General features: G+C 35.3%; 3 protein-coding genes across 7 annotated transcripts; all 3 read right to left on the bottom strand.

The window, feature by feature from the left end:
• Positions 1–1,851: 1,851 nt before the first annotated feature.
• LOC121749560 lies at positions 1,852–5,104 on the bottom strand. Of its 2 annotated transcripts, none has more exons than XM_042144127.1 (7): positions 4,944–5,104; positions 4,383–4,847; positions 3,792–3,890; positions 3,516–3,560; positions 2,986–3,123; positions 2,415–2,774; positions 1,852–2,193 (listed from the first exon to the last, which is right to left on the bottom strand). In XM_042144127.1, exons 2-6 carry the CDS (start codon positions 4,773–4,775, stop codon positions 2,418–2,420), a joined length of 1,032 nt encoding a protein of 343 aa, XP_042000061.1. In that variant the 5' UTR covers positions 4,776–4,847; positions 4,944–5,104; the 3' UTR covers positions 1,852–2,193; positions 2,415–2,417. The 2 variants fall into 2 exon arrangements, with proteins under 2 accessions (XP_042000061.1, XP_042000062.1); XM_042144128.1 differs by having other exon boundaries at positions 4,383–4,873; positions 4,944–5,103.
• Positions 5,105–6,552: 1,448 nt separating this feature from the next.
• LOC121746917 (glycerol-3-phosphate dehydrogenase SDP6, mitochondrial-like) lies at positions 6,553–11,713 on the bottom strand. Its single transcript, XM_042140880.1, has 7 exons — positions 11,291–11,713; positions 9,964–10,437; positions 8,982–9,313; positions 7,900–8,060; positions 7,426–7,684; positions 6,981–7,284; positions 6,553–6,888 (listed from the first exon to the last, which is right to left on the bottom strand). The coding sequence occupies exons 1-6, from the start codon at positions 11,646–11,648 to the stop codon at positions 6,985–6,987; spliced, it is 1,884 nt and encodes a 627-aa protein (XP_041996814.1). The 5' UTR covers positions 11,649–11,713; the 3' UTR covers positions 6,553–6,888; positions 6,981–6,984.
• A 4,931-nt stretch (positions 11,714–16,644) lies between these two features.
• On the bottom strand, positions 16,645–27,461 carry LOC121748762. 4 transcript variants are annotated; one of them, XM_042143264.1, is made up of 14 exons: positions 27,221–27,461; positions 25,745–26,860; positions 24,877–25,582; positions 24,210–24,702; positions 23,970–24,121; positions 20,493–23,846; positions 20,189–20,392; positions 19,844–20,047; positions 19,545–19,748; positions 18,915–19,424; positions 18,396–18,825; positions 18,202–18,292; positions 17,911–18,117; positions 16,645–16,858 (listed from the first exon to the last, which is right to left on the bottom strand). In XM_042143264.1, exons 2-13 carry the CDS (start codon positions 26,854–26,856, stop codon positions 17,913–17,915), a joined length of 7,665 nt encoding a protein of 2,554 aa, XP_041999198.1. In that variant the 5' UTR covers positions 26,857–26,860; positions 27,221–27,461; the 3' UTR covers positions 16,645–16,858; positions 17,911–17,912. The 4 variants fall into 4 exon arrangements, with proteins under 4 accessions (XP_041999198.1, XP_041999197.1, XP_041999199.1 ...); XM_042143263.1 differs by lacking the exon at positions 16,645–16,858 and having other exon boundaries at positions 17,821–18,117; XM_042143265.1 differs by lacking the exon at positions 16,645–16,858 and having other exon boundaries at positions 17,821–18,117; positions 24,213–24,702.
• Positions 27,462–27,525: the final 64 nt, after the last annotated feature.

Raw genomic sequence — 27,525 nt, 5'->3', positions numbered from 1 at the left:
AATTCCGATTAGGTACCTGTATTGTTCTTTTCTTAGTCAGAAATAAATTATTAAAAATTTAAAAGTATAGAATGCAGCCAAACGTTGGAGACACGAAGAGCGACATGTTCTGCTTCCAAATATTCTTTCCAATATAATTAAATGTGACAAGTCAAGAAAACTAAGATATCAAAAACTTCGTAATTTCATACTCAATCTCTTTGAAATTTGGACCCCTATTATTTGCAACAATTTAAATAATTCGATAGTAGTTATAAATCTGTTACGGTTCTTAATTGTACAATTCATAACCATATTTTGAATGTGTAACTCAATAATTTGTTCGATGCGTGACGCTTTTGAGATTAAAATTAGTTGAAATTCATGAAAACTTAGATAACGTAGGAAAATTATTGTAACTTTGTCTTATTGTGCTACAATTTATTGAATCGGTACACATGTGACAAGCAACATGGGTTGCCGGCGAAACACAGGCTGTTGCCTTGCATACACTTGTTCAATTTTGAATATAATTACTAGTATAATTATTGTCCCTTATCAAATTTTAAATAATCAATCAATTATCTATCTCACTTATTAAGTAGAAATGGCGTATTGAATGATTAAAGCCATTCATGTTCATACATCAATATACAGATGGTTTTAAATTTTAATGTGCTAAAGAGATAGTTAGATTTGTATAAAAATAATCAAATACTACTAGTGTACAATTTACCAAACAACTTTATAGGTTATAACTAAGTTGAACCAAAAAATAATCAGAGATTTTGTCAATATGAAAAATACTAAGTACTCTTAATTCTAAACATTAATAAATGTTTAAAATAACGATCCAAGAATAACTAAATTTGAATTTGACTGTAAGTTTGACCAATAAATGCAAGTTTGATTTGACATTTCCTAAAGGATCAGATTTTTATAATGTAGGACATGATCATTTTAAATAAATTTTTCCTTCAATTATTTCCAGCTTTGAATTATGATTTTCAACTTTCAGTTTTCTCATTCGGCAGTGTTTCATTTAAAACGAATTATACATTAGTTCTCACAAATGAATTTTGATCTTCCTCGTTTGAAATTAAAAAAAACGTTTTAATAAATTACCAAAATCAGAATTATCGTACTACATAAAATACCAACAACATTCTTATTTTTCTCGAATTAACTCAATTATTGTGCATTCACCTTTTGTCCTATTATATTATTATTGTTGTTGGCGCTGCTGCGTCATCGTCATCCACCACTGCTACTTTGCAACATTTAGCAATTATTTCAATATTTGGAATTCATATTTAGTACTAGAATTTAGAAAAGCGATCACTAATCAGATAATGATTAGTTTGTCATACGAAAACGAAATCGTAAAATTGAATTTCTTCCCAAAAAATGAAATAGTCCACGTCGGATCAAACCCATATCTGCATTTCGGTCACAAAATATTCTTCAACTCATTATAGTATAATTGTAATCGATGTCAGTGTCAGATTGATAAAGTGAGTTGAGAGATGGAAAGGTTCTTCATAATTTCACACCAAAAACATGGCCCACTTGATTATTTCACGAAGAGAAGTAGGGCCCCGCCCGGGCCCCTTCCCTTCAAATTTTAATTACTTCTAGTATTTTATTGTAACCACAAAATGAATTTTTACTATGTAATTTGATTTGATTAGATTGGGTTATCATGATTTCAATCAATAACGAGAATTGGACAATCAATTCAATTCAGCAGCATCTTCGTATTAATATATTATCACTTCATTATTATTATTGTTTGTTAATAATTCACAAGTTTCTTAAAACAAATAAACCTATAGGTTGCTCAAAAAAAAGTTCGGTTTCTCTAACACAATATAAGAAAATAAATTTACCTTGCCTATGACTTTGTTGATCAACAAAAAAAAATACAAAATCAATTCTTCGAAAGTGCTATAGTTATTTGGATATATTAAGTATAGCTATGAATCAATAAGCAAATTCTAGACATCATTGTGATGATATTATTATTTAGTTTATTTTTCTATGATTTTTAAGGGTTTTGACAGTAAAAAACAGCTGTTTAAAAAACAAAACATTTTCCTAGTTCTTGAGAAGGCACCTTCCACAGAGCTTACAGTTGGTCTTTCACTGCACCTTCATATGCTCAAAATCATGCTGACATGTCTCCATATTGTTCATCTACACTCGTATATAACTCTGATCAAATAAAAAGAGAGAGAGGCAATTAAGAAACAATTCATCTAAAACACAACATTCAAACTGGGAGGGATCTAAAGAGAGAGGCAATGACTTCAAAACTCAGCATTCAAAGTGGCGTGGATTTTTTTTGGGATTTTTAACATTAGAAGAAGAGAAATATTGTAATAAAACCTTATAATTTTCAGCAAGAAATATAAAGGAGAAGACGTTCGAGGTACCTTCTAGTCAGCACTGAGATTCAGGTCACTGTGGCCAAGCTTGATTCTTTGAATCTTCAAAGGTACAGTTTTCTCCAAAACTGAGACATTGATGTTATTCCAAACATCCGACTTTGTCGGAAGCTGAGCGATTTTCTCGGCAATCGCCATGTCTTCAGGAAGTACAGAACCAAACACAGTGTACCCTTTTTGCCACTCTTCATGATTTGCAAGGCTTACGAAGAATTCAGGGCCGGATCCAACCCATGCCACCGAACCCCTTCTTATGGTTGGGCAGTGCTCCGATGGAATCGGGTTGAATGCCACTCCTTGGGCTTCTAGTGTTCCTTGAATAAGACCAAATGGAGGGCCATATGAAGCCTGGCAAGTTTAAAAGTAGGAAAATTTGAGGATTCTTAACAAGAAAAATAAGCTTATATAATCCAACAGATTTTATATACGCCTTGCATACGAGACGAGATGCATCCATAAGGCACCATGTTGGGCTTAATAGCTGAATATGGCTATGAAAGCAAAGTAGGACTTGAACTTCTTTTAAAAGTTATGTAAGAAGAAAAGAGTTTAGTCTTACAGCTTTTATGTGGTTTCCGTTAATATCCCAAAACTGCCCCCGGCTTTCTGCTCGATAAAAATGGCAACCTGCACAATGTCGCAAAGCCAACAACTCTAGCATGTATGCAACTGAATGTGGGGAACATTCAGGCAAAAGCTGTGAACAAAATAGAAAAATCATCAAAAACTAAAGGGGGAAGTGGAATATAATGCCTTTGAACTAGAATCAGGACTTCCACTCAGCTATTCCTCAAACATAGTATTTGGTCGACTTCAAAACAGATTATATCAGGCCAGCTGTCCCAGTCTGCTTAATTTATGGTCTAAAGTGGGGCGTGGCTCAAATCAGGCAAATGATAGTTTGACAGAAAAATAGTACTAACTACGATTCTCTTTAAACTCATATAAAGCACTATGTAGGCAGAGAAATAGCATTAGGATGCCCTACTTTCCTTCAAACAGTGTCATAACCTCAGCACCTGAGATTCAGATTTTGATGAAAACAAGTCTAGTTTATTCATTCCACATACAAAGGACACAAGATTTTACCTTGATGTGAAGGGTTCCATACTCTGTCTGTAACACAATAATGCCCTTCAAGAAGAAACCGAAGCAAATTGTTAGTCTAAGGAACCAAATATCAAAAATTTATGCGGTGATTGAATCAAATAGCAGCATTAGCAAAAATGCAGCAATGGTAACAAAAATAGTGTACACTGTGACCAGTATAATATAATGGTCGTTCCAAGATTCACAGAATGCATATGTATCCGTAATGGGCAATTGTCATCAAACCATTACATGACATTAGGCAATCGTGCCTACCTCCCCTTTTCCAAAGACGATGCCCGATGTCCACATGTTTGTGTTTCCGTTATCTTGCTTTTCAGGATGCAGGACATCCTTTTGTTTCTTTAACCAGCACTAAACGACAAAAGCAAACGGAAACAATCATGTCAGTTACATAGTTAGAAGCTCACAGAACCTCGTAATTCTATATTCTAACATGCGTGTCATAGACTGTTGCATACATGTCACTTATTATAAGCGATGAGAGCATGCTACTTTCCTTCACAACAGAAAATCCATGAATCAAAACAAGATTTGTCTACCAACGAAGAAATCCATGAATCAAAACAAGAATTTCCTTCATATCAGTATATAATTGCTTGCTTACTACTCTCATATAACAGAAACAAACAGAAAGCAAAACAAGATTCCAAAATTGATCTCGAGTTCTTAGATATCCAACTGATCATCACAACAAAGACAATTAGTCTACCAAAAACTCCTGAAACAGCAACCAATCCCAAGAAAGCCACCAATCTAAAATCAACACAATCCAAACTATCATTCACTATCCCAAGACATAAGCTGCAGAACTAACAAACAAGAACGAGAAAAAAAACTACTAACCTCACCAAATTTCTCCCCACAAGCCTTCTTATTCCCACAGAACACCCACGAATCACATAGACACGGCCCATCCTTGCCCGTGCACATCGCCTTGCAAGCGTTGCAGCACTGCTCGGACGAATTGACCTTGAAATCAGTCCCCCACTTCACAGAAGCACCCCACAGCTCCAAATCCGGAATCCCTTTACAACAACCCCCATCTCCACTCACCTTCACCTCCGACTTCCCACCATCACCAACCCCTAAAGCACCCATCTTTGAATCACCAGACGATGAGGGTCTCATCACAGTTGACATGAAAATGTAGACCATACAGAAAGATACCGAACCCATCAACAGAAGCAACATAGGCCCCCACCTCGCCGGCTCCACTTCACTCCCCTTCCGACCCATTTGATACAAAATCAAGAAACCCACAAACCAGAACAATTGTGTCTTGAATTGTTGCCGAGTATATTTCGTCACCTTTCAATCAAATTTTTTTCCCATATCTATTAAGTTTAGTGAATGCTAAGATATGAATGGAAAATTGTGCAAGAAAGAATGTTTGAGTGATCTTACTTGACCAGCTGCGGCGGAGACGGCAGCAAAGCGTATAAACCGGGGTTGATTTTTGCTCTCCGATGAGCTGTGGTGGAATTTTCTTTAATTTTTTTTTGGGTTTTTTCTTTGTAGTCAGATTACATGTGGTGGAAGCGTTGACTTACAGCCCAGTTTTGCACACCGCAATAAATTTTTGTTCGATCTAAATAATTTCTTTAGCTAATTTTTCTAAAGCGGTATTAAAGGTAAGCTATTGAAATCAATTAGATTGCTTTACCATATCTTAAACAAGAAAGATGCTTTTTAAGCAAAAACGGAGTCATTTATACCGTAATGGAGAGTGATCAATTGCTAACTCATCATTTAATTACTAACTATAACCAATTTAAGATCATAAGATTTTAAAAAACTTGTGGTCTACAATTTGCCATGTGTAATTTTCGTTTTTATTAATTAAATCGAAAAAGATAAAAAAAAAACTACCAAATTAGGGTTTTGGTAGAAAATGTCAATATAGTGTTCCGAAAATATCAACACAATGCTTTGAGAATGTTAACACATTGCTTATATTGACATTTTACATGTATTATATTGACATATTTTCGTTTTTATTAATTAAATTGAAAAAGATAAAAAAAAACTACCAAATTAGAGTTTTGAATGAAAATGTCAATATAGTGTTTCGAAAATATCAACACAATGCTTTGAGAATGTTAGCACATTGCTTATATTGACATTCTACATGTATTATATTGACATATTTTATATATCATGTTGACATTTGTTGATGTACAAAAAAATTGAAAATTTTTGAATTTTTTTTTCAAATTTTGACATTGGAACATATGCAAGTGAGATCTCATTAGAATCCTTATGGAATTATCTTTAATTTGATATATGTTGTGTGAAAAATTAATTTAAATCGAGAAATTTATATGCGTTTTAAAGTTATGAGATATTTTTCAAAAGTTAATTACAACTAATTTGTTGTAAATTGACCTTAATATACGTTTTTTTTATAGTATTGACATTCCGGGTTAATGATCAATGCTCTTAATTTAAATATCTAATGGCTATTATTTAGTTGTAGTTAGCAACATAACACTCCCCTCATAATATAATTAAATTACATTATTTTTCTTCATTTTTCATATTTTTTAGAATATGTTCGTCTTTTCTTTGAGATTACTAGTTCAGTAATTATCAATTGCTACATTATATTTTATATTTGCAAATTACAATATATTTCTCATTCAATATTTTAAACATTTTTTTATCAATATATCTCTAGTTCAGTGATACTCCCTTTCCAGAATTGGTCATTCCATTTTGACGATGCACTATTTAGTAGATGAAATACTTCATTACAGAATAAAGACTCGCATTTATGTGAAATTATCAACGATAATTTACAGAGTTGACAAAACTGTAGGTGGTACGATTTGAGCTCATAAAGTAGTGGACTAGTAGGTTTGTGGTTATTCGTCTTTCAAATTTAAAAATGGCTCTGAATATTTTTAATTATTCAAAAAAAATCTAATTAATTAATGTGATATAAATCACACTACTTCGATAGTACAAAAATTGAACGCAATATGTTTACACACCTTTTTAATGAAAGAGAAACTCGAGACCACAACTTCACTTGATTGGGATACATGTAATTTACAATTCATAGCATCGTAAACAAACGAAATTAAGAACATTGATAATGAGAAGGCCAAAATCCACATTTTTATTCTGAGTGTTTTTGGTAGAATGATGTGTTGATTTTATTTTAATCTTGTGCCTGGGGGCAAAAGTTGAAAGAGAGCAGCCCATATTGCATTTCACAGCAACACTAGCTAGCACTCCAGTGATGTAGCAGATTAAATACTGAGACAAACTATGAATTAAAAATTATAAAGAAATTATGGACCTTTGAGTATTGAAAATTGTCCAAGAGGTTTTCCAGATTGTGTACCTGTGACAAAGAAGACTATCAGCTCAAACAATAATTTCTGATATTAGATATATCTGTCATAATTTAAAGTAAGAAAAACAATCAAATCCTACATATTTATTTATGTTTGCCATCGTGAAATTGAGCATTTCTTGATGACTTGAAGGTCTCCAAAAATTCTTGAGCCTTTTGCAGTTCCTGCTCTTGCCTCGATTTATCCCATTTGTGTTCTGAAGCCAATATCTCGATGACACGGGGCACTGCCCTCCTGGCAGCATCAGTGTCGAGAAAGGCTAGGCGAGACCTTCTGGCTATGAAGTCAACAGCTGATTCACAATATTCATGCCGAGCACAGTATGCAACTTCAGCCTCCAGGACTGGGTACCCGTGGGCTAGTCGCTTGCCCAGATTTTCATTCTGATGCACATAAAAATAACTATTTAGGATATAGAGCAAATATGCCTATTCATGCTTCGAAAACTATGCAACACGCATATTCTTCAGGATGTTAGCAGGAATCTAGGCAATAAGAAGCTTAATCATATACGACTAGTAAACCTGAGCGATGGCAGCTACTCGCTCAGCAAAAATTCCATAAGCATGTGATAAATGCTTTGCTGCAGCGGTGTCCATTGCACCAGGAACAACCTTCCCACCATATGATGTCTTCATGCGCTTATACTGCTGGGCTAGTATGGTAAAAGAAGCAGGATCCCATCCATCGGCACCTATAAGTTGTAGGTTGTAAGTCACACACTTGCTTGCTGAGCTCAACTTTCCCGATTTAATAGCTAGATCAACAGCATCCTCTGCCATACTGGAATTGATTGATTAAGTAAACAACTGATAACTGGAAAAATCTGATGATTGAAGGATTAAGCATAGATGGAGCGGCTGAAGAGAGAGAGAGGGGATCTATGCCACTTGTTCTGCTTGTAAACTGGCTAGATATACAGATAAAATAATCTTTCACCAAAAAAGGTGGAAATATTCATATGTTCAGTCAATTTATTATGCAACTGACTGATTTACCTTCTATATGTAGTCCACTTTCCACCGGTAATTGTGACTAAACCAGGTAAATCTTCGCACACTACGTGATCCCTGGAAATGCTCTCAGTGCTCTGGGCTCTAGGATCAACAGCCAATGGTCGAATGCCACTCCAAGCAGACAAGACATCCATGCGCCTTACCTAATAATAATTCTTAAATATTACTTACAATTCCAGCCTCTCCCCTTGGAAAATAATGATTGAAAAAAAAAATAAGGCTGGGGAGAGGGTAAAATAACAGGAGAGTCATCATTCATGCACCTTTCACTAACCAATAACCAATTCCATCCAGACTAAAAGTAATTCAAGCTGCAACAAGAATATATAGAAGAATACATATTGATTTTTCCTTTTACTCGGGGGACGTGAATAAGACCGTTGCCTAAAGACTCTTCATGAATTATCAAAATTTAATATCTTACAAACTAGATTATCAAAATAACAGAACCAAGCTCGCGTGTGCATGAAGAAGAATTTCAACTTGATCATCTGGCACTTCCTCTGGATCTTACAAATCAAAATATATAAAAAAGCTCGAACATGAGAATAGAAGTCAAATTGTAAATCAAGTAATAAACCTACTCAAATAAGTAAAAAAAAGTCATTCATCACCACTGTAAAATGTGGCACTCTATTAGGAAACTGTGTCTAAGCTACCAGAGTACAGTATCTACATTAAGGTCAGTGCATCTAATCACAAGAGCAGCAAAATAGGGAAAGTGGCATATGAGGATGTTAAACTCTAATGTGAAATATATTGGCATTTGTTACTATCGATATATATACCCTTTAGGTCTCCATAGCTGAGCCAAAAAAAGAAGAAAAAACTGATTATTTGTGAAAGAAAAAAATAAATAAATAATTTGGCAAACTAGCAACAATTTCTGGACACACCAAAATTTGTGAAAGAAGAGGGGCTGAATTTCTTGGTAATCTAAGGAAGGAATGACCTATTGGATGAGTAAACAAAAGGGATGAATGATCAACAGGAAAAAAAAGGTTAAAAAAGTAAGTTGAGGTTGATCGGGAAGCGACATTTTAAGCATATGGTGATTCACAAACCTTAACATTAAGATAATCAGAAATGGCATCCAATATGAATTCAATCTCATCCTCATGCGGCTCTGGTAGCATCGTAATAGAGGTATTCGAGTCAGTGGTGCCAGCAACTGTTCTTCCCAACCAGGGAAGCATGAAGACAACACGCCCATCCTTGGTCTTGGGAACAATCAACCCCATTCCTTCTGGAGAATAGTAATCGGGAAGCACTATATGGACACCACTGCTGGGACTGATCATTTGCTTTGCTTCTTTGTCTGCCATCAACCTCACAGAATCGCAGAAGGGACCAGCAGCATTTACTACAACTTTGGCATATGTATCAAACTCATTGCCTGCACAGGTTGACAAAGCAAAATATATAACACCAAATCAATTGCACCAAAAGCCACAAGATAAACAAATGAAATAGAAATGAGACTTCAGATGCAGAAACAATATTAGGGTCTCACTTAGAAATGCCTCTGTGCAATGAAAAACAGAAGAACATGAATCAAACATCCCAAGGAGATAGAAAAATTCAGTTTCCACCCTCTCTTGGATGCATATGCATTAAAAATGCAGTAAAAGATATGCTATAGCTTTCTACCCTGATATTCATGCAGAGTTTTGTGTGGAAATAAAAATAGAAGTTTAGAGAAAAATGTCACAATGATGTGTAAAGTCCATCAGAGGCAGTGGCCACAGATCAAGTAAAATATGCTGAACACTTTATCAGGTGACTGATCATGTTTGAACATGTCATAAAATAAATAGATAAAACCAAGAGATTCCTAGAAACAATCTTGAAATAAATGCTACTCCCTCCGTCCCACTGTAGTAGAGGCATTTCATTTTGAGCATTCTTTTTGAGAAAATGATAATAAATAGTTAAAGTGGAGAGAGAGAGAGAGTGGGAAGGGTGCTCATTTTTCCAAAATGAGGCTCAAAACTCTACTACAGTGGGACGGAGGGAGTAATAGTTAAGTGAAAGTGATATACATACCTGATAAATTATTTCTAATCCGAGCTCCTATTATCCGCCCAGTACCATCATCCCTGAGAAAGGATATAACTTCAGCATGATTCACTACAGCTGCTCCTGCTAAAGCAGCAGTACACGCTAATGAAACATTTAAACGCGAATCATTCATTTGTCCATCATAATAAACAACGGTTCCTTTCAAACTCCGATCTTTTCCCTTTCTTGCTAGAGTAGGAAAGAGTTCAACAGACTCCTGTGCTGAATAGTATCTTGACAGGTGGAGCAAATGCCTACCAGCTACCAGATCATACATTTTCAAACCCATCCAGTAGTACACTGCTTCAAACCAGCTAAAACACGGTGTCATACAAGGTAAGGCATTGCAAAGGTGCGGGGCATTCTCAATAACTTGTTTGCGTTCTTCTAAAGCATGGAAGACCAGCTTTAATTGCCCATAATCCAAGTTAAAAACAGCTTTCTCCAAATAACGGACTCCTGTAATAAATGATTGTTTAGAACATATTATGGGTCCTCTGAAGTCGTAGACTCGTAGTAGTCAAGAAAACAAGGCCAAAATTTAAAAGATTTTTATCGAAAATAATGAAAATCAAGGATTTAAAAGTAAGTCATAAAACAAAATGCAAAAGGAGTACAAATTTAATTTGATGCCACTTCAGCATTAAAGGATAAATTGTGGGTTTCAAAAGTTTAAAAAACTAATCTAAGAAGCAATTAAGGAGGCAACTTCAGTAAGAATCTTCTCATTAGGCCAATATTCCTCTATCACTTTACAAGAATAAACCAAGTGCAATAAAATGGCAAATAAGTACCAGAACAAAAGAAAAGGGCAACTCTTGATAGTCTCTTCAACACACAATGGCTTGGTAATTCCACCACCGTTATATTCAAATATAATTAGCTTAATTCTTACAGTTGATGGAAGTAAATCGTGTATTCCCCAACCCTTCCAGTTGCTTATCTCAACTTTCATATCCCATTTACTTTATAAGCTTTTGTCTATTCCACGCAATCAAACAGCTAATGCTTAAGCTTCCCCAAATTGTGCAACAGAATCAACGCACAAACATAAAAGCATTTCACAAATCAGGTGAAAATTTGAAGGGAGAAAAAAGATAAAAGAGGATTTCTCTTAATTAAGATAAAGTTTGTATCAACACACAAACTATCTCTAAATTTCAGTGTTTGTTCACGTGAAAGAACGGAGTAACTTCAGCACACAGTCACAGATACTCCATGACAGATTTAAAAAGCGATCAAGGTACAATTCTCACTACCCAAGGTACAGTAACTCAACGCAGAAAAACAAAAAATTATGAAAAACGCGAACCTCCATGGATGAGTTTGGTAGACCTCGAGGAAGTGCCGGACGCGAAATCCTCTCTCTCCACAAGGCCGACGCGAAGGCCGCGCGTGACGGCATCGAGCGCGACGCCGCAGCCGGTGGCCCCGCCGCCGATGACGAGGACATCGAGGGGGTTTGAGGCGCTGGAGCCGATAAGGGCGGACTCCTGGACGGCACGCGACGGCACGGCGGCGGAGGGGTCCGCAATTCTCTGCTTGACATTGGCGAGGGCGGCGCCGCGGTCGCTGGCGGCGATTGGGGGGTTGCCGAGGACGGTGAAGTACGCACTGCCAGCCACCGCGGCGACGGCGCCGAGACGTCGGAGGCGGATTGAGGCGGCCATGGGGCAATTGTGATCAGAGTAATGGGAAGAGGAATAAATGGATTGATTCAGTTATGGGACTGGCAGTATAATTGTATATAAACTGTCTCCAAATTTAATCAAATAAACATTTGTATTATACTACCTCCGTCCCCCAAAATTCGTCTCAGTTTGACCGGACACAAGTTTTAAGAAATATAATGGAAAGTGAGTTGAAAAAGTTAGTGGATTGTGAGACCTACTTTTATATATTAATTTTATAATAAAAAGTGAGTAGAAATGAGTTGGTGGAATATGAGACCCACTACCAAAAATGGTAAAAGTGAAATGGGACAAATTTTGCGGGACGGACGAAAATGGAAAACTGGGATGAATTTTCAGGGACGGAGGTAGTATTATACATTACTCTTGACTTTTTTATAGTATGTGATCTTCAAAATTAGAATAAAATCATGATGTTCATCATAATCTAATACAGTATTTGATTATGTTAAGATACACCTGTAAATAACAAATCTATCACAGGAAATAAAAGTCGTAGATATTGATGTCAATTTGCTTAACACATTACGTTGCAATTAAATATATTGAATTATTAATATTTGGCCATTTAAAAAAATCTCTAAATTATTATTCATAGAATATATACTACTATCATGTAATCTATTGAATTATTAGTAAGAAAAGTTATTTAATTCCTAAAAAAATAAAAAGTTTCGTAATATTACAGCATTCTTTCCATTAAGACCGCTCTTTCTGATTCAACTCATTTACTTCATTACTTGTACCTTCTTCATTCTCCTTTTGCCTTTATTTTATTTAATATTAAGAAAATTATAGTCTCAAAAATTACGATATGTTTTCGAATATCGAAATCATTTTGGAAATCATATTTCTATAAAACCACGAAAATAAGAATAGGTCATTTTTTGTCTATCTCTTGATTTGCAATAATGTGTAAAGTTCTAGTAGTACATTGCTAAAGGTATTAATTTCTTCTTTCTTTTTTTTGCGTTTTTGAGGGGAAAGTGGATTTCTCGATTGTACTATTAAATATTAATGGAACAAAATTTCTCCTAAATATAGTGCGTAATGAAAAGCGCCCATAGCTATGGAGGATTAAAATTAGCCAAGTTAAAGCTTGAAATAATAGGGATATTACCTTAGCAAGTGTGTGATCAAATACTAACTACTTTATAGTAATAACTAATATTAATTTTATATGTTAAAAATATCAACACACCGACATAAATTTATCAATATTTTTGTGTTAATAAACTTATGTCTTTGTGTTGATATTTATATTTACATGTTGTATTAATATAATTATGTCTTTGTATTGATAATTTTAATACACAGAATTGAAAATTATTAATTATTACTGTAAATTAGTTAGCAACTAACACAACTACTTTAGCAAAGATTTTATACTCCATATCCCACCTAAGTTCTCCTCCTCCCTTTAGTAGGAGTACTTATCTAGCAATCGCGTTAACATTAAACATTAGATTTATGTGCAAAACATTTTAAAATAAAGTTTGATCAAATAATGATATTTTTTATAAGATATGGAAACAACAAGTAGTATTAAATTTTAAAGCTTCAATTTTCTCAACTATAACATCTGTGCACATAATGATGATATTTTTTTAATAGTACTCAAAACGTGTTGTTTAAATAAAGACAACTAGGAAAAATAAAATTTCCAAATCTTGACAAAAACTTTGTGATTTAAATAAATTTATCCCATAAATATATTTCGAAAAAAATACTCATAAACACAGAACCAAGAACATTGTGATGAAGTAATAGTAGAAAATTTAAATGGGCTTAATTTACATGGCAGTCCAATATACTTACATGAGCCCAATTGCAATGGGACAAATTAAACTTTCGGAGTATTAAAATTTTAAAATTTTTTGTTACCCCGTTCAGATTGAGAGTTCAGACTCTATAAAATCAAACTATCGAATTATTTAGATCTATTTATTTGATAAAGACTAAAGAGTGTGCTTTTGAAATGTATTTGAATTTTTTTTAAGGACAAAAAATGAGACGCAATTATTAGCATTTGAATTTTTTTTAAAAATAACCATAATTTAGGACTTAGAGGAAAGCGTCCCTAAATTGAGAATAAAATGTCTTAATTATTTACTCTTTAGGATGCTTTTATTTGAGTCCTCTAATTTCAGTTGAGACACTAACAATAAGGACACTTTATGAAGTGTTGGTGGTATAATTAGACACACACATTAGCTTCCTTAATAACATTAATGTTCTTCTCCATTTTTTGTTGTGGTGATTATTTATTAACGGGGAAGGTAAAAAATTCAACATATATTTATATATGGTACATATTAAATGGCTCATTAATCTCGACAATCACATGAATAGGCATCTATATGTTAATCTCATTAATTGACAATCAAATAACAATACATCCATTAACTAGTCTTATTTTTTCTACAATTCGAATTTTTTATGGATAAAATTAAAAAGCACATCACACTTCAAACAAAAACCAGACTGCGGATATCACATTTCATTGGACCAAACACAAAAATCCAACCACCACACTAAAATTCAAGAAATTAAGCATCCACCAACATTAAAAAACCACATACACAAATACCAGAAATCACACATACACTAATGCATATTATTGATTCACTAGTATGCATCATAGTATTAATTTGACACAGTAACTCATACTAGTATTATTTGGTGTATTTAAACTATGGAAGATTTCTCATGCTCATGAGTGCAACTATTTCTTTAAATAGTGTACGATGAAAAATGTCCACCCCAACAGTTTCTGTAATAAAATGGGCGAAATTGCAGACTGAAAGGAAACTCTTCTGGCAGCCTGGCCTGTGGACTCAAGGTTACGTTGGTGCCATGACTTCCTTTATCTCCATAACAAGCTCTTGAAAAGTTGGTCGTGACATTCTGAGGACTTGTTCGGTTCTTTCGGATGAACTGAGGAATGGTCGTCAGGTTTGTCAGCTTTGTCTTTGAGTGAGCGGTTTATTTTTGTGTTGGTGTTGTCTTGATAGTTCATTTTGTGTGGATTTTTTGTTGGGACATTTTTTTCGGTTGCTTTGTTTTTGCTTTTTTGCTAGGTTTTGCTCTAGCCGTTTGTTTGCTTGCTTTTATCTTTCTATTTATGTTCTCTTTTTCAATTATCCAGCTTGTTAGACAAACCCTTTTTAATCTTATGCTCTCATCATTGATTTATTGATTATTCCGTATATTTGTATCTAATAAATTACTACTAAAAAAAATAGACGCGACATTTCAATTCAACTTAAATAATACAGTAATTTGGAAATAACCATATACTAAGTAAAAGATAAGGATTGGAACGTACATTTCTTAATAAAATCTTGACGTCAAAATATTAAGCAATGCATCAGAATAAAAAAGAAAGGCGAGTCAAAATGCTTATTGCTTCGTCTTTCTCTACCCCTATTCAACCTGTAAATATTACTCCATTTCAATAATAAATCATCACTAAATTATAGGAACTCAAAGTAATTTTGAGACGAATATCAATTTAAAAGATTATTATATCTTTGAAAAGATAGAATAATAGATTCTATTATTGATATGTGAGAGCTGTGAGACAATAACTGAACAGAGCAGTACTCCTAGCAAAAGAGATGGCAAGAACTTAGCTATTCCCATTATATTGATGTAATTTGTAAAAGATTATACAATGTTTGTAGGAATATATTATTTGAAATAAGGGAGAGCCCTATTTATAAGCTATTGATTCTTGAAATCCTATAATTTTCAATGTATCCTAATTTGCCTTTTTTCACTTAATGGTAATATGGATTAGTAAGTAATTTATTTTCTTTAGCCATGTTTGTTTGACGGAAAAGTAAAATTGGCCAAAAAAAAATAATTCTGAAAAAATATGATTCCAAACAGTTTTACTTTCTTGTGTTTGAAAAAAAATCAAGATTTTAAAACTTATTTTTTAATTTAAACACTGAAATAAAAATAGTAGTACTAATTATTTTAAAAAAAAATATTAATAATAATTAAATTATTATTTATATTATTACAATGCATCATTTAAATAATTATATTAAGATATTTTTAATAAGTTATGTAACATAATAACAAAATGATATTATAAATATAGTTATTTATTAGTATTATAATTGTATGTAATTCACGATTTCAAATTTCAATTGTACCCAGCTTGTTGTAGTCAAATGGTTTAGCATAACTAGAAAATAATACAACTCAATTACATTGAGATGAAGGGAGTGTAATTTATTGGTCGGTGTGTATTAAGATTTTAGTGTTTCAAAATATTTTTATTTTTAATTCATTATATATAAACGATTTTTTATCATTAATATTGTTTGATCATGCATTTATTAAGCTTCCTTATCATACAAATATATTTACTTTCTAAATATTATTGTTATTATTATTTTACTTTGAATATAATAAAACCATACTACGATTTAATATCAATAGCATGACATAAACTACTACTATTAAACAAACTCACATAAAATTAAATATATGAAATAAATTAGATACACTAAATTCTGTACATTTTAATATTGAATAATGGTGATGTCCAACCATTTTTATCTTTTGATTGTTGACCACTACAGTACCCATATTTCCCTATATTTTTGTAATATCAACATTTAATTGTGTAAATTAAAATTTTATTGCATAAATAAGGTTAAATAATAGGTTTTAATCATGTAATTCGTGTTCAGGTCATGATTGTGTTCTTATCGTGACTGATATTATATTGTTTCATTAACTAGTCCATGTGAGTTGTCTTCAGATTTGAAAGTAGCAGGTTAGGTTCGTGTTCGGATTGTGAATGTTATTAACATGTTAGATTCTAATTACCGTATCGATATATGATATCAAATAAACGTATTGAAATGACAAGTATTATTAATTAAGTATTTAAAATCATAATGAACTTATCAGTAAATTGACAAGTTTACTATGCTAATACTATTGGTGAGGAAAACATAAATATTAACCACATGTGTAGTAACATGAACAATAAGTAAATTTTGCTTTGCCACTTAGTCCGGTAGATATACAACGTGCATCAAGGAGTTGTACTTTACGCCTTCGTAATAGTCCGGTGCATTCATCCAGGCATTTTTTTTTAGTGTCCACCACACAATCCAACCTTGGGGTTAATTGGCAAATCTTTACTTTACTTCCTTCCAATGAACCTATAAATATTATAATTCAAAATATCACCACAAAATAATAATTACAAAATAATTTTGAGAGGGTTATAAATCCATACCAGCTGAGACTAGAGTTGCATAGAGCATTACTGCTAACAAGAGAAATGGCAAGAGCTTAGCTATTCCCATTTATATTGAGGTAATTAGTAAAAGATAGTAGTAATATGTTTGTAGGAATGTATTAGTTTAAACAAGGGAGAGCCCTATTTATAAGCTAATAAATTCTATTGATGCTTGAAATCCTATAATTTTCAATTTTTTGTTATAATTAGCCTTTTCCCCTAGCGGTTATGGATAAATAAGGAATTTAATTACTCCGTAATGCGCTCCCACATTTATTGCTGTTAATTATAGCGAGTAAGATATTAGTCAAGATAATTAGGTGTTAATTACTGTAATTAAATGGTGTCTCTTTTAGAAAGGGTAAATTAAAAATTGGAACAATTGAAAAAACTTTAATTTAATTTTGTACAGGGATGAAATAATTAAGAAAAAACTAAATTTTAATCAAAATTTGAATAAACTTTGTTATTTATAGTCATACATACATACATGAGCACAATTGAAATGGGATAAATTTAAAATGAATTGATATAGTAGAAGTATGTAAAATTGTATCTATCGTATGTTATAAAATTATAAATGCATAATGCATACTCCCAGTTATTCTTAGAATAATTACTTAAATTGAGATCCTAGATTTCGATACTCCGTGTTTATGATATGATAATCATCCCTATTTCCACGGATAGATAATTATCTTTGCATTAAGTTTCAAAGATACAATTAAAATCCCTTCATTAGTTTACTGTATTATTTTTCTTGCATGAAAAGTTTTCAAAATAGTACTATGATCATAACCTTAAAAGAAGATGATACAATATTTTTAAGCTTATATCAACTTCAAAAAAGTAAATAGGTGTATCAGCAATTGATGCATTAGATGGAAACGCAAAAAAAAAGTATTATGGGGAATATTTGATGAAGAGTAAACTCTTAATTTGCTGAATATGTTCACTGTGAAGCATACCTACATTTATTCAGAATGGATAGGAGTTCTCTCCCATTCATGTACTCGCAACTTGTCCACATCTTTAAGATCGAAAAAATGGCTACATCCCGATTTCTCCGTGAGAACGTTGGAAGCCACCGCCAGCAGCCTCTCACAGGCATGGATTTCGTCCAGTTTCTCAACGTCACTGAGTTTGGTGGTTAGGTCTCTCCATGGATGGTAATATGACCTGTTCAAGAGTAATGATCAGCAAAACAGCTTAACTAGGTAGAGAGGATGGATATACAATCTCCACAGGACGAGTATCTTATACCATCTCCAAGCAGGAATTGCTTCGACGGGCCACTGTATCTTTGAACAAAGTGATGGCAAACAACTTCGAACCCCATTCAAACTCTTCAAACCTACATAGGAAATTGTAGACAGTTACAAGGAGAGTCATCCCTCATTGAATATGAAATTTACGACAAGAGTCATATTTGATGAAAGCATGAAATGGAATAAAACCTGTTGAGGTGTCGGAAAGAAGTAGGAGACACAGTGCAGAAACAGATGACGGGAGTAGTTGGTGGCTGAAGTTCAGCTGCTTTAACAGCTGAATTATTGCGGCAGCTAATATTTCTCCACAACCATATTCCACAGTTTCTTTAGTTTCTTTCTCAGGGCATTCTAACCAAGACTGCAGAGCGTGGAGGCTAGATTTTTCCAAGACACTGCCATCGTTGAGTTTTCTCGAATTCGAAGTAACTTTTCCAAGGATCGCTGAGGCAGTTAGCCACCGCAAAAGTTTTGAGTCAAGGGATTCTTCAGGTTGTCTCTTCTCCGATCCTGCAATCAAATGATGATCAGAATCTTCGGCAGTATCCAATTCTTCCGACTTCGACTGGAGAGCGGTGGTAACTGCCCATCTCAAGAACTTCAAAAGCTTCTCCTGATCCTGATAGACGATGCATATGAGTGTGAAACAGGAGGTTTAGAACCTAACTATATGAAATTTGACAAACACAGATAACAGAGGGGATGTACCCTTTGCAGAATAGTGACTGGAGGAGTACTCATAAGAACAACTTTGAGACCCAAACCCATGATAGGATTGTAAATGGATTTCGAGCATGCTTCAACAGCCTTGTATAGTTGGAATAAACCCTCGTCTGACAATGTAAAATGCGGTTGATATATCTTCCTCTTCTGTGATATCTTCAGCACTAATGCCAATATTTGCAAAATTGAGACACAAATGCTGCCCTGATCCTTAATAAGTTCAACACTGCTAACTAGGATTTTGTACAAATGCAATGCAAGTTCTGAAAGCGGCTCCATAGCATGTTTCTGTAGCCACTCGACAATGTTTCTTGGAAATGTAATACAACTTGCAACCTGCAATATTATAGGCAGTTGTGCCAGGACAAATTTTCTCTGGTCTTCAAATCCACTCCCATAGAGAAAAGGAAGAATAGATGACAGCCATGAAATGACACCACAGTGTTCAACTAAAAACCAGACTGCTTTATGTAACAGTACGCCCTTCTTTACTACCTGCACTAGACACCAGTCAAGGAAATTAACAAAATATTTAGACAACATAATATATAAAGAAATAAATTCCACACTAAGTCAACTGACACCACACAATTAAGATACTGCAACCAATCAAACCTGAATTATAAGTTCCTTCGACTCATTATCTGAAAGAGGAGAAGTATAAAAACTAATGAGGGTCTCAAAAATGGAGTTTCGGATGTATGTTTGAGCATCATCTTCTGTATTCAGCCCCGAACATAGCAATCGAAGCATCCATACTCTATCTGCTTTAAAAGTAATTGAGGTACTCCAGAAAAAATTCTTGAATAACGGTATAACCTGGCATTTTTAACATAATATTAAGTTAATGTTGAAGCCTAGATATCCAAAAGTAAAACACAGGATAGCCATTAACTGGACCATGGGTGTCATACCTTCATGTTCATGCTAGGGGAATTACTGAGATGCTTGCTTATGGTAGAATAATTATTATTGGACGGGTCCAACAGTATCACAGAAGCCTCTGCAGCAAACACAGCAATGGCAGATGGAATCCTTTGCCATGGCTCTTCTATTCCGTTTTGCAAATATGTAAGTAGAAGACGAAGCCGTACCACTTCCTTCTTCTTTTGACATTTCTGTACATAACCGGTCCAATTGTCAAATGTGTAAAAGCTAGAAATAAATGCAATACACTTTTTATAGCAGCAATAGAACTAGAGTTACAGCATATGAAGTACAATAATTGTTCATAAATAACACTAAAAAGAATTAAGTACCTCTAGCGCACTCTTGAACTTTACTAGTGATTCATATCCCAATTTCCTCATATCATCATCAGGTGAAGATATACTGGCAAAGGTGACAGCAAGCAAGCCTAAACTAGCAAATTCAATAGGTTCAATATAGCCCATCACAAGACAGTGAATTGAGAATCGGAGGATGAAGACAGGATCATATATCTGGACAGTAGTAGAAGGGCCCTGTACAAAAAAAGACCAGTGAGCAAAAGGGTATGATAAACATTAATTTTTCCAGCATATAAAGATGCCTGAATGTGAATTTGCATTTAAATGCAAGTACCTCATGCACAAGTACTGAACTAGCTTTGTGAAGCTTCGGTGAATTTCCTCCATAAACAACTCTGTTGTAAGGAAAAAAGAGCACAGTTTGAGCACATATCTTTGGGTCAATCGGAATATTCTCTCTGAACTTATCTTTTCTACGTTCATAGACTTCCATGTTGTTTTGGTCAACAGACTGCGTAACTCTGTCATGTTCCAAATCTTTTCTCGCCTTTAAAGATGCAATACCCCATAGATAATCTGTTCGAGCAACAGTTCCAGCACATGATTCATCATTGGACTCTATATCCAATAATAAATTATATATTTCCAAATCAACCTCGGAACACGTTGCCCCATATGCCATTAGAAGAAGATGAATCAACTCTTGACCATTTATACCAATGTCTTCACCAAAATTTACTTCTCTTTGCTGAGCATATATATGTAGAAGTACTGTGACAAGCTTAACAAGTTCAAGCAAATGAAGAGTCTCCCTATCTTTCAATTCATTGCTTTTGCAATCCAAAGTATCTGGTCCACCACGACCAACAAGAAACAATTTTAAAATGCTCTGCATGGGAGTAAATACAAGTCCAAACTTAGAAGAAACAAATGACTGACAGGCCACATGAATGGAACTTGCAAACTGGGAGTGAGCAAGCAATAGCTGTATGGATGAATCGCATGAAAATTTCCAATGAGATATATTGGCGAGAATAGTTCTAAGCATCTTCAGTGTTACAGGATCTCCAAATCTGTACAGAAGAAATGATTTAACAAGTTGCTCTATGAAGGGGTGAGAGTCCAGCTCAATCAAAGAGTCATGCATATCTGTTGTCAATTCCAGTATGTTATTCATTACAAAGACTTCCAAAAATCTAAACACTGATAGTTTATCGCCATCAACATTTCCAATGTAGTCAATGTTATCTTGGAATTTCTTGACAATCATTATCCAGGAATTAATCAATATCTTTAGAAAATGGATTCTTGATGTTGCCATGTTAAAAGTAACTTTTGGAGAATCCACCTTTTTCTCTCCATTATCCACCTGAGTAAGCTCTGTAAACAACAGCACCCTGCACAAGTTTATCTTTGCAAAAACTCTGTTCACAAAATCTAAAGGCTTCAAAAGCGAACGACCTCCAGTCTTGCCACAGAAGTCGTCAACTATATGGTCAGTGGTAGATGGACAGATGGAATTATATAGATCCAATCTTCTATCAACCGCGATAAAATTCTCACCTAATATACGGTGATCTCGTACCATCAGGATTGTTTTACCAAGAAGACTATATGAGAAAAGATCTGAATATTCTTCTTTGGACGCAATCATGTCATCAAATCCAATCTCAAAAATTCTATCCGAGACAAAGCTCTTCCACTTAGAAAAACCACTCAAGAGTACAGGCCCATATGCCAAACATATAGCTTCAAAGGCCTTGCAAAGCTGTCCCCCAAATTTAGGAATAACCAAATTTAAGTACAACAAGACAGTTGGCAGAACCATCAGTAATTCTTCATCAGAGAAACAGTGTTTACTAGTTCCTTGCATTACACTGGCAGGAGGCAAAGACTTATCCAGTATTCTAAATAACATAGATCCAAACACAGACATATGCAAGGGACTCGTTGCAACAATATTATACACCAGGTCAGCTCTTGTTCTGTTAATCTTTTGCAAGCAATATGAGAATATATTTATGGGAATGGTTGCAACAACTCTTTGTAAAACCATAACAGAAGGAAGATGTGAATGATGAATACCTTTATGCATTTTCACAACAGTGAAAGCTTTGAGCAGACAACCATCAGCAATATCCAGTTTCAAATGGCTGCCAACCTGCAGTAATTGGAAAAAGATCCTCTCGAACAAAAGAACATCAAAATGTGTCTCAGTTCCACCAGAAAAACTATATGGCTTGTTTTCCAAGTATGGCTGCCTCATGTGTTCTGCGAGGAAATCAAAAGTGCAACTGGCGAGGTGCAAACCAATAAAAAGAGCAGTTCTTTTTGATGGCATATGAAAGGTTGCATCATTAATATCAATCTGAGAGAATGACCAATTCACCAATTCAAGCAGCTCAGAGGGAGATATGAAGCTAATGAAAGAGTGTAAAGCATAGAATGTTGGAAGCAAGGGTTTAAAGTCCATGGACTTGACGGAAGCATCAAACCTAGTCTTGAATATCAGAAATAGCTTTTCTTTCAGCAAATTAAATGCTGGGGATATGCGCCTTCTGCCATTTATAACTCGTGCAGATATATTACCACCATGCACAACAAACAAGAGTTCAGAAGCTGTTCTTAACAAGTTCAGGGCATTGACATCCATTCTACAAATTCCTTCTCTGGCTAACTCAAGCAGTTTTTCCATAGTTTCTCCGAAGACTGAATCCGAAAGTACATTATCACCAGACAAAGAACAATTCAGTGATGCAGTTAAAGCAGTATTGGTATAGATGATTTCTGCCACATCAACCACACGATGTAGTTGTAAAGGCTCTTTATCATAAGCTGATATAGCAGTGTCCACATTCTCAATCAACAATTGTCTCAACAAGTGCTCTGCAAGCATGAAGCATGTTTCAGAAAGGATCTCAAGCTCCTCCAGAGATCTGAGTCCATCGCATGACCTTGTGTGATTAATCCAGAAGAGTACATTGCACAATGAAGAAAATAAATGATCAGGTGCAATCCCAGTAACCTTATCCAACAACAACTTTTGAAGTCTTGGCCGCTCGACTAGATGCAGGCTGCAACTTTGTGCGATGGATGAAAAGAATGCATAGAACGGGACAATCTTTAAGTAACGGGATAATGCAAAAGAGGCAGCTCCTACTGAATCATGATCAGCATTATACAATCTCTCCTCCTTTTCTTCACAGTTCTCAACATTATTCAGAGCAGCAGCGAACAGTTCAGGCCATAGCTCTATGACATCATCAAGATAACTTGATTCAAGGAACAAAATGGATGACAAAACTGAGAAGGGTACCCCAGACAGGTTAATTGATATAGATAAGACTGTAGGAAAATTGTGCAATAGCTCATCTCGTCTTGTGCACATCAACGAGAAAGAAAACCCTACACTCAATCCAACAAGCCCAATATGATACTCAGTTTTTAAAACATCTTCAATGTCTGCAAGAGTTTTGACAAAAGAACTATCAGGTCGCTCAATATCCTTCACATTAGAATTTATGCCATAACACTGTTGATGTAATATATCTCGTGCAAAACGTAACAGAGTCTTCAGTGGTCTCCATTCACATGGACATTCAGCGAATTCGAGGACATCAACGTTGTTGTTCTCAAGCTTCTCAGATAATATGCGATTAACTAAACCCGACAATGCTTCAGCTTTCACCTGGAAAAAGTTATTTTCATTTCATCCAAAGATCAATGGAGTGAGAAAGATGACAGGAAATGCATGTACAAACAAATGCACGCGCACATATGGCATGAAGATTAAACAACCATGGCACTATACCTGTGTGTCTAATAGATACTTGATTGTGTTGGAAACATACAATGATATCAACGACTTCTGAGGTAACGTGAAGGATCCTGATTCAGAGCTGAGCAAGCGCAAACACTTCTCCAGTACACATATAATAAAAGGGCTTACTTCAGGAGACAGATCTGCCAACACCATGTAAAAAGCAGAAATTCAACAAAACATTCTTACAAAAAGGATGTAAAAGAATGGAATAAGGGAAGTGCTACCGGCTACCTTTGCCACCTTCTGCATCATAGATGTAATGCTTCAATGATTCCATATACTTGTATAAGTTGTTTCCGGTTGTGGAAACAGCATCACATAGGAAAGAAACAATAACTGATGACAACTCTCGTAGGACCTGAACTTCAAGTTCTCCAAGGAAATTATCTGTATAGCCGGGTATGAAAAAGAACCAGGCACAAATTTCCTTTACATTCTTGTCAAATGCGCCGGTGCTTAAGATGGCTGTCTCTGCTAAGGCATAAGCTTGTTCCTTTATCTGTTTGAGTGGTGATCCCACCAATAAGATGAGAAATGGATGCAGATGCCTGTACATTTGCGGTGGGCTTGTGATAGGGGTCACATCTTTAGAAATCTGACTAACATGTTCATTGAGCAGTTGCAATAAAGACTGCTGCAGGGTTGTTGGTAATGCCAGTGGATTATTCGGTATTAATTTTAAAAAATCAACTGATCTCTCCATGGCCATAGGCATGGTTCTCTGCAAGACAGATTAAATGCTAATGAGTTATAGACATTGCCAAAAAAAATAGACAAAAAAAGCAAGCATTAGGGATTTTATGCGCGAAATGAAAGGATGCCTAGTAATATGATTCCTATCCTCAATATGATAACAGTTATGGTTCGCCATTGTAATTTAAATACCAGAACTTACGTAATAGATCTTGAGAGAATCGAGTATCTTGGAGTAAAAGAACGTATCTACATCTTTTATATTAGTCTGTGATGCGGAACACTGACTTAAACCCCAAATATCTCTAACACATCGATCAATATCAGCTCCATTTTCTAGTGGTTGCTCACCATCTGAATCTACATCTTCCCCTTCCTCAAACAAATTCACTCCAGAAGAGTTAACTCCACTTATAACCAAATCCAAGTCTTCACTTGCATGTGAACTTTTCAACCTCTTACTAGAGTTACCACAATGTTCTGGCACAATTTCTGCTTCAGCCTTCCTTTTTAAAGCAGATTCGAGACTCTTGACATGGCTACTTAAGGGAGAAAGCAAAGACAACAAAACTTGAGGATCAGGAAGCAACATTCTGACATCATTTTGAATCTCTTCCTTCAAAGCTCCCCAGCCACACATTTGATGGTCTGTATAAAAAGTATCTAAAGTTTTCACCAAATAATCAAACAAATGTAAGACCTCAATCACAAGCTTCAATGTTCCATGTTTCACTAGGGAATCGGCATGAAGTAGCCCCTTTGTAATAATTGATCTACTAAAAGGGTGTGGTCTGATGCATTTTATAATGTTTTGCACGTCTTCACTGTCAGGTGCATGTTTATCAGCAAAGCCATGCCCAACACTGACTGAGGAAACCACATCAGCAGCCACTGAAATAGAAGGAAACCTGCAAGTAACTCAGTCATTCCATGTAGAGCATAATACAGACATACATAAATACATTCAACATAGATATGCGTGTGTCTTTTTAATTGTGCAAAATGCGCATATCAGCATAACCACTTAAGTAATTTATTAAAAAAGGATAACATAGATTAAGAACTCATACCAGTTATCTGATGCAACATCTTCAATGCTATAAGGGAACTCATCCAAGTATAAAGAACCAAACAAAGGTCGCCCTCTCACAATGGCCAAAAGCAGTTCCTTATGGTACACAACTTCTGTTGCCTTTAATTTCTTCATTAGACTCAAAAGACGCCTAGAATTCCCACGTAGAGGATTCGGATGCCTGTTCAAATCGGGCATCAAGCCATTCTCAGGATCAATGCACACCATCATCAACACATTGTGTGCCAACTCTGCTGCATGCACAAACTCGCCCCTCCCCGAAACACTAATCAACTGCTCTAACGTAACGTTCCCAAAAAGAACACTCCTAAGGCCTGGAGGTACAATAGACTCCGGAACAAGCACTCTATCACGTAAAACTGACAAAACATAGACTAAAGTCTCCTCATCATCATTCCCTAGCCCTCTCAACACCCCTGAATACATCTCTTTTTGCTGCAAAATACCCCTCAACAACCTCGGATGGCCCACCTCTAAAAACGACATAGCAAAACGGACAAACGCTTTTCTTGTGGAGTGGATCTTCCTCCTCCCTTCATCAAGCTTCTTCTCTCTCAACCTAACTTCCGCCAGCTTGGGGAAAATAGCAAGCTTGAAGTCGAAAACCTTTGCTACTTCCCATGCCAAGTGAGAATTACGCAAGACAATCGACGCCAGCAAATAAAGCACAGCATTTTGCCTCTTGGCCTCTTTGCTATTCAATTCTTTATACAAATCCCCCATCTTCTCCTCAATCAACGACCGCGCAAACTTATCCAACCACCGTCCAGCATCACCACCACCACCTCCCACGTTATCCTTCCAAAGCTTCAAAATTGCAGAAACTAAATTCAAAATATGCAAAAAACCGGGCTTTCCATGGCGAGATTCCCACGCCTGTGAGATTTCCACGAGCTTGGAAGATGTTTGAACATATGACTGAAGAAATTCAGGGCCTGAGTCCGATTTGAGCACTTTAGTGAATTCTTTCGCGGCGTCGGAAAAGAGCTGTGATTCAATGGAGTTTAAGTTCCGGAGGATCTCTTTGAGCTTAGCTTTATGGCTGATTTTGATGGCAAATTCTGAGAATTTTTGCTCTTTCGTCTCCATTATTCTGGAATTTGATAACAGAGTAGTGAGAAATGAGGCTTACAGTTTACTGTGTTTGTTTATCATAATGCCTAAACCCAGGTTACCAGGTACCCGAATTTCAAAAAAAGTTTCAAACTGGATGATTTTGCCAATTTAATACTACTACTAAGTAAATTTACAGCAAGATATTGATGGTCGTGCTTAATCTATTCAAACTCAAATAATTAATGCTGATTACAAAATACGCTCATGATATGGAGCGCGGCATGCTTATACAAACAGCAAACAAGCCTCAATCAATGTTGATATTAATCGATTCCATTCGAAATATTCATCCACACTCCAAAGTAAAATATAGTAAATTGAACAAAGATGGCTGAACCTTATAATAAGCAAAGTGGCAGACGGCGGTCTAGGAGGCCAGGAGGGACCGAACGTCGACGTCGTGGAGAGGCAGCGGGCGACCTTGTGGAGATTCAGCGAGACTGAGAGTGGGATGGAGAGGCGGCGGACGCCGGAGTCGGAGGGACTGAGAGAGAGTCAGATAGTGGAGAAGACGAGAGAGAGAGTGCAGAGAGCAGCGATTGCCCAGAATTAGAATAGAAGCGGGAGCCTGCCCTAACTCCTAACTAAACTAATTTTAATTTCCAATATGATTTGTTAAATTTGTTATTTAAATTTAATTTT

The sequence above is a fragment of the Salvia splendens genome, chromosome 9, assembly GCF_004379255.2.
Source record: "Salvia splendens isolate huo1 chromosome 9, SspV2, whole genome shotgun sequence".
NCBI lineage: Eukaryota > Viridiplantae > Streptophyta > Magnoliopsida > Lamiales > Lamiaceae > Salvia > Salvia splendens.
The sequence above is the reverse complement of the archived record's forward strand: the minus strand, read 5'-3'. Positions and strand labels throughout refer to the sequence as shown.